The sequence below is a fragment of the Oncorhynchus kisutch genome, linkage group LG5 (genome assembly GCF_002021735.2).
Source record: "Oncorhynchus kisutch isolate 150728-3 linkage group LG5, Okis_V2, whole genome shotgun sequence".
Classification (NCBI taxonomy): domain Eukaryota; kingdom Metazoa; phylum Chordata; class Actinopteri; order Salmoniformes; family Salmonidae; genus Oncorhynchus; species Oncorhynchus kisutch.
Window position 1 is genome coordinate 24495740 of NC_034178.2, and position 20024 is coordinate 24515763.

Consider the following 20024-nt stretch of genomic DNA (forward strand, 5'->3'; position numbering starts at 1 on the left):
TCTGGATTATTAACTAATGTTAGCTACATTTAGTAATTCATAAAATGGCTACATTTCTTTCAATTGACAATTCTGTTAACTGTCTTGTGCAAGTTTTAAATTGACTCAATGCCTGTTAGCAAAGGTGTCAGCTAGAGATGACGTGCAGGAGCTTGCAGGGATTTGTAGTCTTGCATGATTTCGACTTTGATGCTTATCAGCATTTTCGAATCTGAGAGTATATACAGCCGAATATACTGATAAAAGTCACCTTGTCCAAGAGAGATTTACATGCTTAAAACTTCACGCCGGGGTGAGCCTACACAAAACACAGCCCTTATTTTAAGTGTTTCTAAAATACCCCATGGAAAAATGTACGGTGGAAAAACTATTGGCACCATTTCTGTTTGACCGCTAGGTTTTATGGGTATTATGACATCTCCACTGTGGGGCTCTATAGGTGTCTCCCCATTCTTATGCTATGTTTGTGTACTAGTCGGAAATAGGAAACTCTGAAATGTCTGACTTGCTAAATTGTTGTAGTTATACACGTTGCTGCGTTTAACCAGTTAGCAAGTCGGACATTTCAGTTTCCTAGTTCAGACTAGCACTTGAACGTGGCATTATTACACCTCAGTGGTGTCACCTTGTTAATGGTTAGAGCTTTGGGCCAGTAACCGGAAGGTTGCTGGATCGAATCCCCGAGCTGACAAGTTAAAAATCTGTTATTCTGCCTCTGAGCAAGGCAGTTAACCCACTGGCGTCGAATACGTAGATGTCGATTAAGGCAGCCCCCCGCACCTCTGATTCAGAGGGATTGGGTTAAATACGGAAGACACATTTCAGTTGAATACATTCAGTTGGACAACTGACTAGGTATCCCACTTTCCCTTTCCATTACCCTGAAAACCTTTCGGCCACTGAGGTATAATAAGAAAGGACTTGGCAGAGGCTAATGACACATTCATGTAGCTAAAGAAATCCTCTTAGAAAATAAACACACTAGGCGACAAAATACCAGATATTCAAATGAAAAAGCTCATAATGTTTATTAGTACAATTTTGTAGTTTATTGATTTCTCTAATGCCTCCCACCTTTTGATTCTCTTGTGAATAACATTTCCCAGTTTTGTTTAATTTTGATTTTGTTTGTAAAGCACCCTTAGCAGGAATGTTAGTATTACTACATTATTATTGAATTGTTATTAGGCCTATGATTATGAGAATTACATATAGTATTTATTTTATTAGAATTATCGAACTAACAATTTAGATAAATGAAGGGAATAACATTGTGGTGTAGTCTAAACTTGTGTTTTGCTTTTATAAACACTGTTGCCTCCCTGCCCATTCCACCCTAGACGGTCGTAACAAAAACCCAGCCTGTGCCAACAACCCTGTGTCCTTTATCCCACTAATGAATACAATACACACGACACGACGGGACTCAATAAACATTAGACAGAGAAAGTATTCCGCTCAACTACTCAGCAACAGCCCCTCAAGTCGTGACGTGGTAACCAAGGCTCCTCGCGCGCTTTAACCCTGCTCCTGGAGACAGCGCGTGGAGCTTTCTATTCGCTACTCACGCACGCGACGCGTCTCATCCCACTTGGCGCTGTTGCTAGGCTTGCTGTTGCTAGGCTGATAAACATGGATTTAAACACTTTATCTGTCCTTCGGAGTTTGAATATTTTTCGACGTGAAGTGTCCAAAGACGAAATGGCACATGAGATAGAATAAGAAGTGAGCGATTGTTTATTAGAATGAGAATGTTGGCTTTAAACGGTTAACCTTAATAAAAATGTGTCTTATCTTTTATCTTGTACAGTTGTAGCCTGTTCACGATCATCCTCGAAACGATGCGGTAGAGGAGTTTTGGGGAACGCCCAATTTAGAAACTGGCTTTCGACATGTTGAATCGGAGCGTGGTGATGTTGCTTTGATAGCGCGCACAGGCACTCCAATAAATTATATTTCTGAAATGAATATCCGAATGACATGATGTTCCTTTAGAATAAACGTGCAATAAAAGAAAACAAAACAAACAATTAATTATTATAGGCTGTCACTTATTGCAATAAATGGGCTATATTGCGTTGTTTAATTTGAGGAAAAAAATAGGTTTAAGTTCAATTGTTGCAGCAGGCTATACTAGCCTACTCTTGAGAAATAACACTATTTACACAGACAGGGCTACAGTTGGGGGATAGCAGTCGAATTTCAAAGCATTTCACATAACATGACACACACAGACTTGATTAAAGGCCGACTGTACAATGTGGCCCTCACGCGCGTAAAGAAAACAATCGGTCCCCAAAAATAAAGACACAATAGAGCTACCAGAGAATTGTGAGATCAAGCCTATATCAAAAATGGAAAATAAAAACCACACAATTATTGGATTTACATAGAAAATAAGCCATTATTCCAAGCGGACTTGCTTTCTTTATTCTTTTCACTAGCCTATATAACTGAACAGAAATTACAAATAGCCTCTAGTGTAATATGTGTAAGAAAAACTTTGCTTAGACATTCTAAAATATTCTTGCATAAGTGTATTTTTTTTTTTAAATGTTAGAGCCAGAGAGAGACTTAAATAAAACATGTTCTGGTTCTCCCGGTCTTATCACTGACTAGAAATTTGTTGCCAAGCATTGCATCATTCCTTTCATGTGACTCCCATACGCCCCAAATTCGTCCTGGCCGTCTTATGACTGCATCACATCTTCAGGTCACATAAACTACGACGGAGACAACTAGCAAGACATTTTAAAGCCCGCCTTCACTGTAGAAGATAATTACGCATTGGATGTCACCAAGCAAAATATTTGAGCGCGTAGATTATGATTGGACCATCTGGATGTCAGTAATTTCATCGTCAGCTAATGGTGTTTGGTTGTGGAAAAAAAAAAAATCTCCACGTTAAGTTCGGTTGGCTCACCTTATATAAACACCACCGGGAGTTTCCAAAAATCACATTCACTATACTAAGCCGAACAATGGTTAACATGAGCTATCACCAATCTCAACTAAAATATATACATACTCCGAACCCAAGACAGTCAAGAAAGCGAAATAATAAAAGAAAAAGGGTAAGTGGATTTTATTTTATTGTCTACAGTTTTTAAGAGTTGTTGAATGCCTTCTACAAGAGTTCTAATTTTAATTTGGCAGCTGATCGTCTCTGGCTTTCCTTTAGAAATAGGAATGTGCATGTTTTGGCAACTTTCCCATGTCTGTTATAGGAGAGCAGTTGCTCTAGTTCAATTATAATTGACAGTTGTTATATTTTTATTCAAGATTCAGGGAGGCATTTATCTGCTTATTTGACTTTGACCCCAAGTTTTGCGTTCTCTCTACCACGAGCTTTATCTCTCTACCAAAGTTTGATATCAGTGACAGCTGAGCTGTCAAACGCGTACAAGTTTTGCAAACTTTTGTTTCGGTTTTATTAACTTATGTAGACTACTGTTATCAAAGACAAAGTATTTGTTTGATAAATGTATAGGATGTCATGTATCCAGATAGTATATAGGCTGTGTTATATTAATAGCCAATTAAATAAAACAAACACTTATCTGCATTGACAAAGAAGAATAAGGTCGCACGTCTTGCTATTTTGAGTTCATTGAGTTTCCTGTAGAATAGAATAGAACAGCTTTGTGTTCCCATCCCAGTGTTCTGTACCCATTGGAGGTGTCAGTTTTCACCCTTGCTTTTGTTTCACTCGTCCGGTACTTTGATTCCATGACGTAATGCCTTGGCTTGGCTGGATGGATGGAGAGCGAGCTGAGACCACATCCGAGAAAAAAACAGCATACAGTTGCATAAATGTCACTTTTCTGAAATGTATTCGTCAAACAATACATTCAAGAATAAATAGATACTGATCATAAAAGTATTCGTCAAGAATTGGGCTGCATTTATTGATTGTGGCAGAGTTAAAGGTACTTTAAATCCAGTTTCTCTGACCACAATAACGACTTTCTTTGCTCGATGTCTGTTGTGGTCAGACAGCCATGTATTTCCTGTGTTGAGCAAGTGGTTTCAAAGTACCGTTTACTATTCAATATTAAGGATAAAACTATTTTTAGACCAAATATTTTCTACTCGGAAAATTGGATTTCAATTATATATTTTCTTTTTCATGAGCTAGTGTAAATCGAACTCAAGGAAGGATGTTTTGATAGAAATATAATTAATTGTGGACCTTGACAGACAGAGGGCGCCATAGAACACCTACGGAGTCTTTGTTTACATGAGGCAAATCAATGACCTGATTTTGTTGTGATTTTCCCTAAAAAAAATATAATCAGAACACGTGAAGCCAGTACAGTAGTTTGTCAAATTATTGCATTCGTTTTCTTTATAGAAAATCATTTGTATTGGCCTATTCAACATTTTTATGAATGTATTGTCAGCAGGTTGTTTTATCAAGTTGACTGCATCAGCTTTAATTTGAGGAGACATCTCTATGGCTGCTGTTATACAATATGTTCCTTTAAGCAAATTCTAACATCTCATCACACTGTATTATGTATTTGTTACAATAATTGCCAATAATTCATGTCATGAATTCTTTCTTTCTAGACTTGTTGGGACAAATTATCGCCAACAACCAATTGCCAGACTTGATTATAAGAGACTTTCAAAAGGTGATTTGCATTTCCCCATTAATTCTTTAGATTTCTGTGTTGTTTTTACTGAGTGTTGGATGTTTTGTCTATGGCTGTCAAGTTAACCTCATCATATTTATATTATATCAATGCATTTCTTTTCTAGATTTTAACTTGATAATGTTTGAAATGTAGTCATCACTACATCTCATGTTTTTGTCTATAGAATCCTATCATCAATTGATTCATGCAGTACAGCCATTTGTCCAAAGAGTGTCACTATTTTACAATTTCAATGAAAAGTGGATTTTTTTCACTAAATATAGAAATTATAATACCGGTACTTTGTTCGATTGTATATATTTCTTCAACAATTGATAATTACAAACAACATGCTAACGTAGCCAGTTCTATTGCACAGCTCTTTCACATACAGCTTTCTTGGTAATATGTCGATCCCGATGTCTAGCCTACTGTATAGAAACCCCATAACGGTTCACACTAAAGATGCTATATTAAATAATTATTTCATCATTCTAAAACCAAACCCTCCTGTCTCGACATTATTTTAAAACCGGCTCCTCCTTTCTCCACCACCATTCCAGGTCCAGTGTGTACCAGCGTGTGGCTGTGAAAGACTATCTGTGCGACTGAGTGACAGAGATGACTACCGAGTGGCTTCACCTGCCCCCTCCGTACCCCCCTGGTGTGGGGCCGCTGTGTGGTGCAGAGTTGGAGGCGTGGTATGAGGACCTGCAGGATATACTGGGATCAGACACGGGTGGGGCCAAGCTGACTCGCGCCCCTCCCTGCTCAGAGGTCAGTTGGGATTATAATTCGTTTTTTTATTTTTTATATTGATTGATTTATGAACAAAGTGATCGATGACTGATTGTGTTTTGTTTTTCTATCGGTTGTTGGTTATCCCAAAATGTTGTTTCATCTTCTCTTCTTTGTCTTCTCTTCTTCATGATGCAACTCTTTCAAGAGCGCTGATGTAAGAAGGGTCTTTGACATAACCGCTCCTCTTTTTTATTCTCTTCTTTCTTTCACTCTTCCTTCCCTCTCTTCTTTCTCCTCTCTATATCTCTCTTCATAGAAAGAGACAGAGTTCCTGGATGTCCTGGAGAGCTGTTCCCTGACATGGCTGACGGACGGGGTGGGGGTGGGGGTTGGAGGGCAGGCATGGGGCGGAGGAGAGGGTGTCCAGAGGGTCACAATTCCGGAGGAGCCTCCTACCCATCCGCCCCCCTCCTCCACCACCTTGTGTCTGAATCCAGCTGAGGAGAGGACGGAGAGGCCTAGGGACAGAGAGGGAGGGAGAGATGGAGAGGGAGGTTCGGGAGGAGGGGACCTGTTACCCCCAGAGTTCTTTGAGCTGCTGAGTGAGGGAGGGTTGGGCATGGTGGACAGTAGCTACCATCATCATCATTCCAACAATGTCCAACAGCCTGCGTCTCCCTCCACTAGCGAGGAGGATGAACACCCATGTGTCCCCGACTCACCCTCCTGCTCCTCCTCCGCCGCCTCTCCTTCCCCCTCTCTCAACTGCTCTCCTCCTTCCTCTCCTGTCTCCTCTCTTACTAGCACCGCTTTCTCATTGTCTCGGCTGGGCAAACGCAAGAGAGGCAACTCTCTGTCCTTCCCTTCCACCGGTTCGCGCTCATCCTCCTCTTCCTCTTCTGCGAAGAAGAGCAGGAGAGAGAGGGAGCAGGAGAACGAGAGGAAGGTGCAGGAGCTGACGGACCAGAACGAGAGGTTAAAAGCGGAGATAGACAGACTGGGAGAGGAGGTGCAGAGGACACGCAGAGCCCTGATAGAGAGACTAGTTAACACCAAGAAGTGAAGGAAGAAAAGCAAGGAGAAGAGCGGGATGAGAGGTAGCAGGTTGACAGAAGTAACACAAGGCAGAACATAAACATTTGGAATAGCAGGTTCGCGGTGAAGGGTGAACATTGGGGTGACCATGAAATGCATTTCTAGATGATGGTTAGAAAGAAACCAAAAGATACGTACGTGTTTCGAGAAGAAACTTAAAAGTTTCTTCAAAACTGTATGAGAGAGAGAGAAAGAAGGAAAGTTAGAAAGAAAGAGCAAGTCAAAGGAAAACCATGGAGAGAAGGAACTGCAGCATTGCGGCAAATGTAGAGAGAGAGATAGACAGCATGTAAAGGAAATGGAGGAAACGGTTTAAATGGCAGGTGGATCATGCAATGCCTCTGAGATGTTAGTGTACTGTATTTATGTAGGGCTGGATTTTAGGAAGCACATTTGAACTAGATGGGTAGCAATTAGTGCCCATCACAAGCATTGTACGATTGTGTAGCTCATTCAGTCTACTGAAGTGCTCAGTTTGAAGTACTGTAAGGATTAGTTAGAGTCAATGAATTGATTGAGGGCATCGATTCCAAAATTAAGAAATTGATCGGAAGCATCAACAGTTAACGCCCATCGCAAGCATTACATGGGACTTGTTCATTAGGAATCAAATGGAAAGAGAAGGTGGGTCTACCTGGAGTCATCCAATAAGAAACGCTGATAGAGGTTTTCTGTTGCAAAACGCTTTAAAACTTTTTTGCCATGATGAGCTCAATCCTGATTATGGCGTTTTTCGCTTATCCAACCTAGTGAAGTGTTCAGTATGAAGTAGGGGATGATGAGTTAGATTCAATTGAGTGATTGAGGGCACCAGCCTCGTTTCCAAAATGAAGGAATTGGTTGGAAGCTTCTCTATGAAAGTTGTTAACCAACACCCATCAGAAGCATTCCATGGGTCGTGTTCATTAGGCACCAAACGGAAGACCAACTTGGGCTTGTTCATCAACAAACACACAATTACATTTTCTGTTACATGCCATAATGAATGAGACTGATTGGGCGTGGTTTAGATCATTCAGCCTAGTGAAGGGATTTGTATGAACTAGGGATGAGTTTGATTATTGGATTAATTGATCAAGGGTGTTGGCATTGACTCCAACATTATGGAATTGACTAATCACATACAGGTGATATTTACCATTGCTAGGAGTTTTATTGACTAATCTGCCCTCGCAACCATCAATGAATTGATTCTGAAAAACATAGTTGGGCTCATCCCTAGTATGACGGTAGAGTGTGGAACGCGGAGAGTGCATTTCATTGTCACCCTATCCTTTATCTAGCCTGGTTAAATCAGACTGAATGCTTTGCGTACCATTGTTCCCCAATGAGACAACAATGAAACATAGCTAAATCAGTTTGGATCCCAGGCTATCCCTTATCTGCCAACCTCTAAAATCTAAGATTAATCCTAAAGGCTGAACAGCAAGCAGAGATAATATTTCTTGCATAGTTTATGAGGAAATATGGAGCTCAGGAAAGTTTGTCAGTACTCAGTGCAGTGTGAGTATGTGAGAATGATGATTGGTAGTTTTTCAATTTCTACTTTCGTATAACCCGCTGCAGCTTTAGTGTGTATGGATATTTCTACACCTAGGACCCAGTTATTTTTCTTTCTACGCTGACCTTTTTCTATCAAATTGACTGAATTTGGAGGTAGTAATATTTACAATGTAGAGCTACCCTGATTCACCTATATATTTGATATAACCATGTATTATACCTAGTTATACTGTAATATATACACCCTTTACTGTACCCATATTAATTTGTCATTTTATTATTATAAAATATGTATCGATTGGTGGTTGAATTAGAGGAAACTAACATCCATGTATTTTGTTTCTGTTGTTACATGAAACATTATATTGTATTTACTTTATTATATGCTCACATTTTCTAATAAATCCTTAAAACAATTTCAGTGTCTTGAAATGCTTATTTGAACGTACTCCGGTTAGTTGACGAGAGAGAGAAAAGTGAGATTCGTATATATTAAGGTCCAAACGAATGCTTAAAAAAATCTTTTTTTCTGTATTCATTTTCCACGGTATTTGCAAAACGTTACTTGTAGCCATGCTATTTATTTGATTGAATAAATGGGTAAGGGGGATATAATTTTTTTTTATTTTTTATAATTTAACAATAGTATTATATTTTTAAACATCTACCCAAACCTGACATTGATCACACACGGACCTGTTCTGATTTCTGCATAGTGACACTAGATTCTAGGACCTTAGCCTGGTGGAATCAGCACGATCGTTGCCTTCACCATTTTATTTCACTTCACGATGGATATGGCGCAGTAAAACAGAATGGTGAATGCCAGCAGCTATCAGGCTGGTTTCTACCAGGCTACTAGAACCTTCTACTTTGAGAACAGACATGTAGAACTATTCTGATGTCAGAATATGCTGTAACTGTTTTCAATATCCCTGTCTTTGCTTACTGATCTGTCCTTAAACCCAACACCTTTTCAATTCCCCCATTTTCCTCAGCCCACATCACATTGTCTTTCATCCAGTCATAGACTTGTCTTACAGAAGTTATTCTCATATTTCTTGATCCTATTCTCCATTAAGGTAATTATTGAAATCTTACTTCCCTCTACTCTTATTTTCCTGCTTTCTGTCTGTCTTCCTTCTCTCACTTCTTGTCTTTCGTAGGGGCAGGTTCAGGGTTCTTTCCCTCAGCCAAGTCTAACTGTGTCATGTTCTGACCTTAATTCTGTTAATATATCTTTGTTTTAGTATGGTCAGGGTGTGAGTTGGGTGGGTTGTCTATGTTCGTTTTTCTATAATTTGGGATTTCTGTGTTCGGCCAAGTATGGTTCTCAATCATAGGCTGCTGTCAATCGTTGTCCCTGATTGAGAATCATACTTAGGTAGCCTGGTTTCACTTTTGAGTTGTGGGTGTTTATTTTCCGTGTCAGTGTTTGTGCCACACGGGACTGTTTCGTTTGTGTCGTTGATTCACGTTTATTGTTTTGTATTTCAGTGTTCATTTTTATTAAACATTATGGACACTTACCACGCTGCGCATTGGTCCTCCGATCCTTCTCGCTACTCCTCCTCAGAAGAGGAGGACGAGATCCATTACACACTGTTCCTTCAGTTCCAGTAGTTTGGTGATCTCTGCTCCGATCACAGCCTTCTCTGCCTTCTGGCCTTTTAGGGTCCTCACCTTTTCCCCCTGAATCAGAGACAGACCAGAGAGTAGGTTGTATTAGACCTAGTCGTCGTTGACAACTAGTGAATCATTACCTAACATCCATGTATCACCGTGATTGGGAGTCCCATAGGGCGGCGCACAATTGGCCCAGCATCGTCCGGGTTTGGCCGTCATTGTAAATAAGAATTTGTTCTTAACTGTCTTGCCTAGTTAAATAAAGTTAAACAAAATATATATATATATATATATAAATAACATCTATTCCCCCTAACATGACACAGTCCCTTTAAGATGACACAGTTGTCATTAACAACTAGCAGGCTAAATCATTAGCTACCACCTTTTCCCCCTGACCCAGAACAGAGAAAAGCAGAGAAGAGGTTAGACACAGACGCCATGATAGAGATACAATATAATGCTATAAGGACTCAGTCATCATTACCAGCTATTAAACCATTACATAACTGGCACATAAACAGAGTAGAGAAGAGGTTGGACACAGAGAGTCAGCATTATCAACTAGTAAATCATTGACTAGCAAGACACTTTCATCATAACCAGCTAGACTGTCGTGATTACAAAATGGTAAATTAATAACTAAAAAGGCCCCATTACTTAGTCTGCACAAGGTGCCAAGCTCGCTGCGTGGTCAGGTGTAGAAGCTAGCTGGGTTAGTTAGCTGGGTGTAGCTGTTTGACGTTCTTGGACGTATCATGTGAAGCCGGGTCATCAATACCAGATAGACAGTAGTCATTGCCAAACTAGTACATTATTAACTCAAGCCAATAGATGGACACAGTGACATGCTTTGAAATCCTATGGTTGCATTACCTTTCACATTACTAGACACTCAAGAGAATTCTAATGTTAAGGCATAAGATAAGGTATAAGATGAGAATTTACCATTTAAAGATGTCATCATAAAATGTCTGGGATTTATGTAATGGCGCATCTGTGACAAAATAAATATAATGTTTTGATATTTGATCAGGAGGTTTAACATTGGGAGCATGTCCTTTCATATTTATATTCTGAAGATGTCCCGGATATCATACTAACAAGACATTTCTGGAGAAAATCATGAAGTATATAACTGGCTTAGGGGACAATTTATTTCATAATTTAATTGTTCCACCCCTAATTTGCTACACCCGTACCCCTCATCTTACCTGTTCTGCAACAGCGAGTGTTAGCTCCCTGGCTCTCTCAACGTCTACTCTGTTCCTTACAGCCTGAGCAGTATTAGCTGGGGTTGGGGCATTCTTTCTTTCCCTCGGCCAGGGATAGCCGTTTCTTCAGTTCTAGTAGTTTGGTGACCTCCACTCTGATCACAGCGTTCTCTGCCTTCTGGCCCTTCAGCATCCGCACCTTCTCCCCCTGGAGCAAATAAAGTAGAAGAGAAAGAGGTTTTGTTAAACAGTCATCAGGGACAAAGAAATATCAAACATGTTTATTTGACCGGTAGGTCACGCGAACATTGGGAACCATTCCAGACACATTGTGCTTCCGATATTCCTAACATATGCCAATATTAGGACGACATACGAACATAACATTTTTGGAAGGAAATCATGTACCATGTAACTGTCTTAGACTCTTTCATTGCTTAAAGAGGCAATCTGCAGCTGTTACATCCATTTTAAAACTATAATTCCATATCATGGATGGTCAGTCCTTGCATCGATACCTCGATCTATGAATTTGAGAGTGGTTAAATTTCTCCAGCCTCATCCCTCAGCTTTTTACTGAAACAGTGGTGGGAACACTTTTTTATTATTTCAACTGTTGATTGCTCCTTTAAGGTCATTGTGTCACCCATAATTCACTACACCCATCGCTCCACCATCCCACGGCCAGTGTTAGCTCCCTGCCTCTCTCAGTCAGTGTCAGCTCCGTTCACAGCAGCAGGGGCTGTAGCTGAGACTGGGGCGGGCTGGGCGTTTGCATTAGTCCGGGCGGTTGATTTGGGCTGGAATGTAAAGACAGGTTTCAGATTTTATAAGCAATTTTTCTCCAACTATCTCAGGATTACACTATTACATTTCACTCACTGTAGTGACGCCTCTAAGCACTGCGATGCAGAGCCTTAGACCGCTGCACCAAGCGGGAGGCAGTGTTGCAGTTCTTGACACAAACCGGTGCACCTGGCACCTACTATCATACCCCATTCAAAGGCACTTCCATTTTTTGTCTTGCCCATTCACCCTCTGAATGGCACACAAACACAATCCATTTCTCAATAATCTCAAGGCTTAAAAATCCTTCTTTAACCTCTCTCTCCATCTCTCACGCTCTTCACGCTCTTCTCTCCCTCGGTTAATTGTTTGCAGGAAATATTTCAATATAACAGGCACAAGTGAGTACACAACCGTTAAAATGGTTTTTGGGGTGTATCTACCCACGGCCTGTACAGGTCTGGAAAGATACATCCGTTGTTTTATTTTTGTTTTAGTCTGCCTGCAAACAAGCTGGGTGATTCAGAATCCATTGAAGAGCTTGAATGAGTCATTGACGAGAGATACTTACGAGCTCAAAGAAACATGTCACTGGATTTGGAGGATTTAAGCACTGTTAAGGACAACAAACCCAATCAACAAAACAAACCAAAGCCAAGTTGGCCAAGCGGTATCAACGATGGCATCAAACCATCCTCAAGCAAGATGGAGCGTGTGGAGAGTGGGGAGAGGTTTACGGATAGGGATGTTAACTTGTTGAAATCCATCAATGAAAGGCTTGCCAAACTTCGATTTACTAAGAGAGGACATCAATACATAATGTGCCAGTCTAGAATTCAGCCAATGTCAGATGTCACACAACTTAATGTCTAACAACTTAAAGAAACCTTGCTTGACGATCAATGCGGGATAATCTAATATTTCCAGGGTTAGCGGAGAATGACAACAGCAGAGGCTGTAAGGACACTGTTCGAGACTTTATGTCAACTCAACTGAAACTGCCCACAGATGTTGTGCCTAATTTGACTTTCTTCAGAGTCCATAGAATGGGTAAGGCCTCTGGGAATAGGCCACAGGCTATTATTGCATGTTTTGAACCTTTTAAGCTAAATTAAATAGCGAAGAGTTAGGGGTAGGAACTCAGAAACACTGACTTTTGAATGAATGATCACTTCCCAACGGAGATCAATGAAAGGAGAAAAAAAACTATTTCCCATCCTGAAGGAAAAGCGCTGCCTGAATCGATGAGTCTCCTTGGTGATGGATAAACTTTACGTCAACGGGCAACTGTATCAGGACTCTAGAGTAATTACCTGGCTATTTTAATCCAATGTTCAAATCTGAGTTTGTGTGTTGAAGTGTATCATGGCAACTTCAACTATAATGAATACATGCTCTATTGATCTCCACTTGACAAGGAAAGGGTTGCATATAGCTCAGGTTAATGTATGTAGCCTTCCTAACAAAATACATGAGGTTTTTAACTTGGTCAACATAAATAATATTCATATTTTAGCTTTGACCGAAATGCATTTGGATGCATCTGTAAATGATGGGCAAATTAACAGTCATGGATATAGTCTACTTAGAAGGGACAGGAATAGGAATGGTTGGGGTGTAGCACTGTACATTTAGAATCATATACCTTTTAAGACGAGGGTTGACCTTAATGTATGTCAAATAGAGGCAAATTGGAAGTATCATAATAATTCAAATATAACTAAATGAATGAGATATACCGAGAGCTGTGGTTTGGAACAAATTGTTAATGATACTACTGTACTAGATCATCAACTAAGTTAGGTCACTGTTCGGACACGTGCATTGATCTGATCTTCTGTAATATACCATTACAATGCTTAAAAGCCAGATCAATGCCAGTGGGCTGGACAGACCATAATATTGTGACCATAACCAGGGGTATGCGCAATGCCGTTGGGGGTGCGCCAAATAAAAATGTGATTCACATTTTTTTTTCACATTTTCCATCAGTCCATTTATATTTTCCAATGGGGCTATACATTTGGGTGAGGTTTTTTTCTCGCCTGAATAGCCTCGTTTCACTGCCAAAAATTAAATTAAACTATCTACCATTCAAGCCAAGGGAATGCCTGACTGCTTGAAAGACGTTCTGTACACTACAGTGAAAATGGTTGACTTTGTTAAAGCAAGGCCCCTGAACTCTCGTGTATTTTCTGCACTATGTAATGATATGGGCAGCGACCATGTAACACGCTTACAACATACAGAAGTGCGCTGGTTATCAAGGGGCAAAGTATTGACACGTTTTTTTTTATTTGAGAGATGAGCTTAAAGTTTTCTTTACTGACCATCATTTTCACTTGTCTGACCGCTATTTCATCATGCCCATCTAGTGTGGAGGTTGAGAATAATAACAAAACTTGCTGATATTGCCAATGTTTTTTGCAAATTTATTTTACAAAGAAAATGTATTTACTGAAAGGTAATGTAAACACCCATTCTTCCAAACAAGCGATTGTCCAAAGTCTACAAATGGTGTCAGTAGAGGTATTAAACCTATTGAAGTCATTACCCGATGGTACATCTACAGGCTTTGATATTATGGACCATTTTTTACTTCACTATACTGTTCCCCAGATTGCAGCTCCACTGAAATACATATTTAATTGGTCACTGGAAAAGGGGACATTCACGCAAATGTATGGAAGCATGCTAAACTGTGTCTAATGCTATGAATAATGGCAGGTTTGTGGGTGTACTATTTTTAGATTTTAGTGCATAATTATTCAGCGGATCATAAAATAATTTGGACAAAATTATTGCATTATGGGAGGAGGAGGCAGTATTGAATTGAGTACAGTCATATCTAACTGACAGGAAACAGTCCACCTATATCAATGGGTCGTGTTCTTCCCCTCATGCTTGAAACTGGGGAATACCGCAGGGCAGCTGCCTTGGTCCACTTCTTTACTTATGCCTTATCTGAAACTCAAGCTACTATATTTGCAGATGATACTACAATGTATACAGCAAGACAATCGGTTCAACAGGTACAGCAAGCTCTTACAAGTAGATCTGAGAAATATCAGGGAGTGGGTTTGCCAGAACAAACTTGTTTTGAACACCAAGAAAACCAAGTTTATGTTGGTCTGTTCCACCAGAAAAAGGTCAACACAGCATGGGATACAATTAAGTATGGGGGGAGTACAAATTGAGGAAGTGGCAGAAACCAAACTACTAGGGGTGCAGCTAGACAACTGCTTATCATGGTCGTCTCAAATAACTAATCTATGTATAAAAAATAAAATAATAAAATGCATGAATGATCAGAAGGATAGCTAAAAATGTACCGGTAAAGATTCTTTAGCAAACAACCCAAGCGTTAATTGTGAGTCAGGTGAACTACTGTTCTGTGGTCTGAGGAAATGCAACAGCAAGTGAAATTAGGAGGCTGCAGATCGCACAGAACATAGCAGCAAGGATTGTTTTAAGGTGGAGATATGGTTTGTCTATTGTAATCAACGCTCTTGGTTGGCCATCAATCAACAAGATAATTGAAAAAAAACATGCTTATTTTATTTCACAATGTACACCATTTATAACAGCCAAACTCCATTCACAACCGTATTTAGTTGGTAAGAGACAAATATTCAGTAAATACTAGGAATAGATTGTCCACCATCTGTGTTGTCCAGACGGAAAAGAGAAATATGCTACATAACATTTCTATTTTGAGCAATAAAGAAATGAAATCATTTATCTGAGCAAACCAGAAACCTTTCAATATATAAATTCAAACAATACTTCAGAACCATTTAAATATAAAAAATTGGAAGATTGTGCGGGACTATGGTAGATGAAGGAATCTATATTTTCAGACTAGAGTTAGAGTATTTATCTGGCCAATATGTCAGTGTATTATGTCTGTTTGTAACAGTGTGATATATGTGAAAATGTGATTGTATTATAAATTGTATTTTAATGTTTAAGGACTCTTGGAAGATTAGTCCAAATGAGGACTAAAAGAGATCCTAATAAAATGAACTCAAACCTGTCTCCTCCCCTTCATCTACACTGATTGAAGTGGATTTAGCAAGTGACACCAATAAGGGATCATAGCGTTCACCTGGATTCACCTGGTCAGTCTATGTCATGGAAAGAGCAGGTGTTCTTAATGGTTCGTATACTCAGTGTACATTGTAATATAAAAAAACTCTAATTTCAAGCATGCACATTTAAAATGCCTGAATGGCTCCCTGGCAAGAACATTAAACTGCTAAGAGGAGCTATTTATCATTGTCATATAAAATATAATCGAATATATGACAATGCGGTTTCCCTTTGCCCATGTCCAATAGTCAGAGCTTGCTCTCCCTTTCCTCACCATGCCAATGTGATGCCAGGCGGGCAGAGAGCAGACAAAGTTCCCGGATCCCTGCAGCATGGTGGCGGTGACGATGGGTGGGGCGTTGAGCTGCTGACGGATGGTCTGGGCAGGAGCATGACAGACAGAAGGCACAGCACGTTCACAGATACACCTGTTTCCGCTCGCTGCCTGGAGGAGGATGTGGAGGAGAGAAGGGCATCAGTTATCAGAGAAAGAGAGAGGGGAACACAAAGGGCGAGAGAGAACGAGAGAGAGAACAAGAGAGCGAGAGACAGGCCAGAGAGAAGAGAAGAAAGAGAGACAGGGGAGAGAGAGAAATAAAGAGAGACGCAGGGACACAGAGACAGGAAAAAGAGAGACAGGAAAGAGACAAGAGAGAGAGGGAGAAAAAGATAGTAGTGACACTGATGGTTTTACCACAATACCCTGATTTATGATGAACTGTCCCAACCACAGCCCACAATATCAACAAGTTTCACTTTCCATTCAAATCAGCAGCTTGTAAAATCATTTGTGTGTGTATGGAGGACATTATAGACAGGCCCTAGAGACAGAAAAATGCATATTTTGTCCCATCAAGGATTCTCAGGTGGATTATGCTTGTCTATCCCCTGCCCTTGCAATTAAGCTTTTGGGCCACCCTGGATGTTGTTGCAAATTAAATATGGCAGCCATAATGCCATTGAATGAAGGTTTAGGCACCCACACTGAGTGTACCAAACATTAGGAACATCTTCCTAAAATTGAGTTGCACCCCATTTTGCCCTCAGAACAGCCTCAATTTGCTGGGGCATGGAATTTAAAAAATATATATATATATTTCACCTTTATTTAACCAGGTAGGCTAGTTGAGAACAAGTTCTCATTTGCAACTATGACCTGGCCAAGATAAAGCATAGCAGTGTGAACAGACAACACAGAGTTACACATCTCCAAGGTGTCGAAAGCATTCCACAGGGATGCTGGCCCATGTTGATTCCAATGCTTCCCACAGTTGTGGGAAGATGGCTGGATATCCTTTGGGTGGTGGACCATTCTTGATACAAACGAGAAACTGTTGAGTGTGGAAAAACCCAGCACCTTCTACCATACCTCGTTCAAAGGCACTTACATTTTTTGTCTTGCCCATTTACCCTCTGAATGGCACAAATACACAATCCATGTTTCAATTGTCTCCTCCCCTTCTACACTGATTGAAATGCATTTAACAAGTGACATCAATAAGGAATCATAGCTTTCACCTGGATTCACCTGGTCTGTCTATGTCATGGAAGGAGCAGGTACTTTGGTGTAAGTTCACTGTGAATCCAAAATGGCCACCATAATGAGCTTTAAGGGACCAGTTGCATTACATATCTTAAGTACATTTACTCCTTAAAATGTACATACAATTATTTGTGCAACCTAAAAAAAGTTACGTGAAAAAGTTAAGGATGCCCACGAGGAACCTTAAAAGGGATACTCAGAGATTCAAATTTTTCAACTTACCCAGAGATGAACTCGTGGATACCAATTGTATGTTTCTGCGTACAGTATGAAGGAAGTTGATGGTAGTTTTGCGATCCATAGTATATGCTACTGTACCTGTAGACTACCCTTCACTGCGCTCATGCTAGTTAGCATTGGCTCGTGAAACTACCTCTAATTTCCCTCATACTGCAAACAAAGACATACAAATGGTATCCACGAGTTCACACACACACAGGCCAGCACCTTGCATAAGCCAGCACCTTGCAAACGCAGCCAGTGTATCTCTGGCTGCATTTGACAGGCAGACCAATTCTTTTGACCAATCACATCTGATCTTTTCACATCAGATATTTTTCAGAGCTGATTTGATTGGTCAAAAGACCAATTAGTGAAAAACAGATAGGAATTGGGCTGCCTGTCTAACTGCATCATCCTTAGATAGTTTAACAGCTAGAACTGTGACAAAAGGGAAAGTTAGAACAAATCTGTGCGTAGTGGCAACTATTAAACTACCCTATCCATAGTGCTTTACTAACAGTAGTATTTGTCCTTTATAGTAATTATCCTTCTAAGGACTCTAGCACACCGATTAAATAAATGTTCATAGGATCCTAGAGACCGGGGGCTGTGTGTTTGTACTGAGTAATTAGTACTTTTTGAGGTCAGTTTGGTTATAAAAACAAATGGTGTTTTTTCGCTTTCGATTAATTTTGCTAGTCCTTCAAAGTAAATAAGGCATACTTTCAAGACTGCTTATTACTAACTACTACAACTATCAATCAGGTAGAGCTACGGTGCCTTCAGAAAGTATTCACATCACAATTTACTTTTCCCACATTTTGTTGCGTTACAGCCTGAATTTTACATTTTAAAGTGTAGATGTTTTGTCATTGGCCTACACACAAAACCCCATAATGTCAGTTTTTCAATAAAAAAATAAACCTTATATGTTTTGAGACAAAAAGTATTAAATCCCATTGTTATGTCAAGCATAAATAAGTTCAGGAGTAAAAATGTGCTTATCAAGTCACATAATAAGTTGCATGGACACACTGTGAGTGTAATAATAGTGTTTAACATGATTTTTGAATGACTACCTCATCTCTTTACCCCACACATACAATTATTTCTAAGGTCTCTCAGTCGAGCAGTGAATTTTAAACACAGATTCAACCACAAATACTAGGTTTTCCAATGTCGTCTCGCAAAGATTGGTACCTATTGGTAGATGGGTAAAAATGTAAAATAAACATACATTTGAGCATGGTAAGGTTATTAATTACACTTTGGATGGTGTATCAATACACGCAGTCACGACAAAGATACAGGCGTCCCTCCTAACTCAGTTGCCGGAGAGGAAGGAATCTGCTCAGGGTTTTCACCATGAAGCCAATGTTGACTTTAAAATAGTTAAAGAGTATAATGGCTGTGATAGGAGAAAACTGAGGATGGATTAACAACACTGTAGTTACTCCACAATACTAACCTAATTGACAGAAAAGAAGGAAGTGTCGTGACGTGACTTTCATTAATGTGATTACTTATTTATCAAATAATTACCTACTATGTTTAATTGTTTCCAGATTAAATTACTCATGCAACAATTAACTCATTAGGGATTTGGAGAGAGAGAGAGAGAGAGAGAGAGAGAGAGAGAGAGAGAGAGAGAGAGAGAGAGAGAGTACTTGGATACATTTGGGAACTGTGCTCACAGTAATCTTAATACCTTGCCCCGAACTGCCACCCGATTGGGTAAGAAGTAATGCATAATGAATGTGTTGAAGGTCTTCGTCGTGTATTTCTGTGGGACCCAGGCCTTTGTGAAAAGGGTTCCGCTTTGTGAAAAGGGTTTGATTGGGCCTTCTCCTTAGTTCATAAGTGTAAGGCTCTGATTGTCCACAAGAGATTACAATGTCCTTCCCCTTAGTTGTCTGTGTTCACTTTCACTCGATCTGGAAGAGTGGTCTTCTGAGGACAGCTAATCAGCCGTGTCGATGATCCCCAGAGTTGTGATGAGAGCAGTGTAGTTGACGATGACTTGAAGAGAATAACCGGATGGTCCTACTTAAATTTACTTTCTTAGATACTGCTACTCTACCATAACATTGATTGTTAGAGGCTACTTTGTCGTCTTCAACTCGTGTTGCTTTTCAGGGTCGAGACCTAGCTGCAGCTTGTGGTCCTTCTAGTCTGGTATGTTAATTCTTAACTCAATCTAGTATACATTTGGGGGAAAAAGAGGCGTTTCCATCAAACTGACACGCTCTCTGAACTCCCTCGGAGTAATTACGGCGCAAAACATCACCAAAAACTATGATCTGGTTAGAAAACTAAAATCTTTTGTGTAGATAGTTGACAACAAATTATAATTAAATCTATTTTAATCCCACTTTGTAACATTACAGAATGTGGAAAAAGTGAATTGGAATACTGTGTCTATCCCTCACGTCACTGCGTTGTGTACATTTCTCTCTCATGCGGTCTGTGTGAAGGCTATCCATCACTGTCCCAGCCAGGAAGAACAGGTGCAATGGATTATGGTTGTTGTAGTTAATTGGCAATTTTCTGTCCTGAACTAGG

At 39.9% G+C, this 20024-nt stretch overlaps 1 protein-coding gene across 2 annotated transcripts; it reads left to right on the forward strand.

Moving 5' to 3' along the window:
• The first annotated feature begins 2939 nt into the window (after window positions 1-2939).
• On the forward strand, window positions 2940-8395 carry LOC109890793 (DNA damage-inducible transcript 3 protein). 2 transcript variants are annotated; one of them, XM_020482827.2, is made up of 4 exons: window positions 2940-3074; window positions 4573-4637; window positions 5204-5417; window positions 5698-8395. In XM_020482827.2, the coding sequence occupies exons 3-4, from the start codon at window positions 5262-5264 to the stop codon at window positions 6442-6444; spliced, it is 903 nt and encodes a 300-aa protein (XP_020338416.1). In that variant the 5' UTR covers window positions 2940-3074; window positions 4573-4637; window positions 5204-5261; the 3' UTR covers window positions 6445-8395. The 2 variants fall into 2 exon arrangements, with proteins under 2 accessions (XP_020338416.1, XP_020338417.1); XM_020482828.2 differs by lacking the exon at window positions 4573-4637 and having other exon boundaries at window positions 2947-3074.
• The last annotated feature ends 11629 nt before the right edge of the window (window positions 8396-20024 follow it).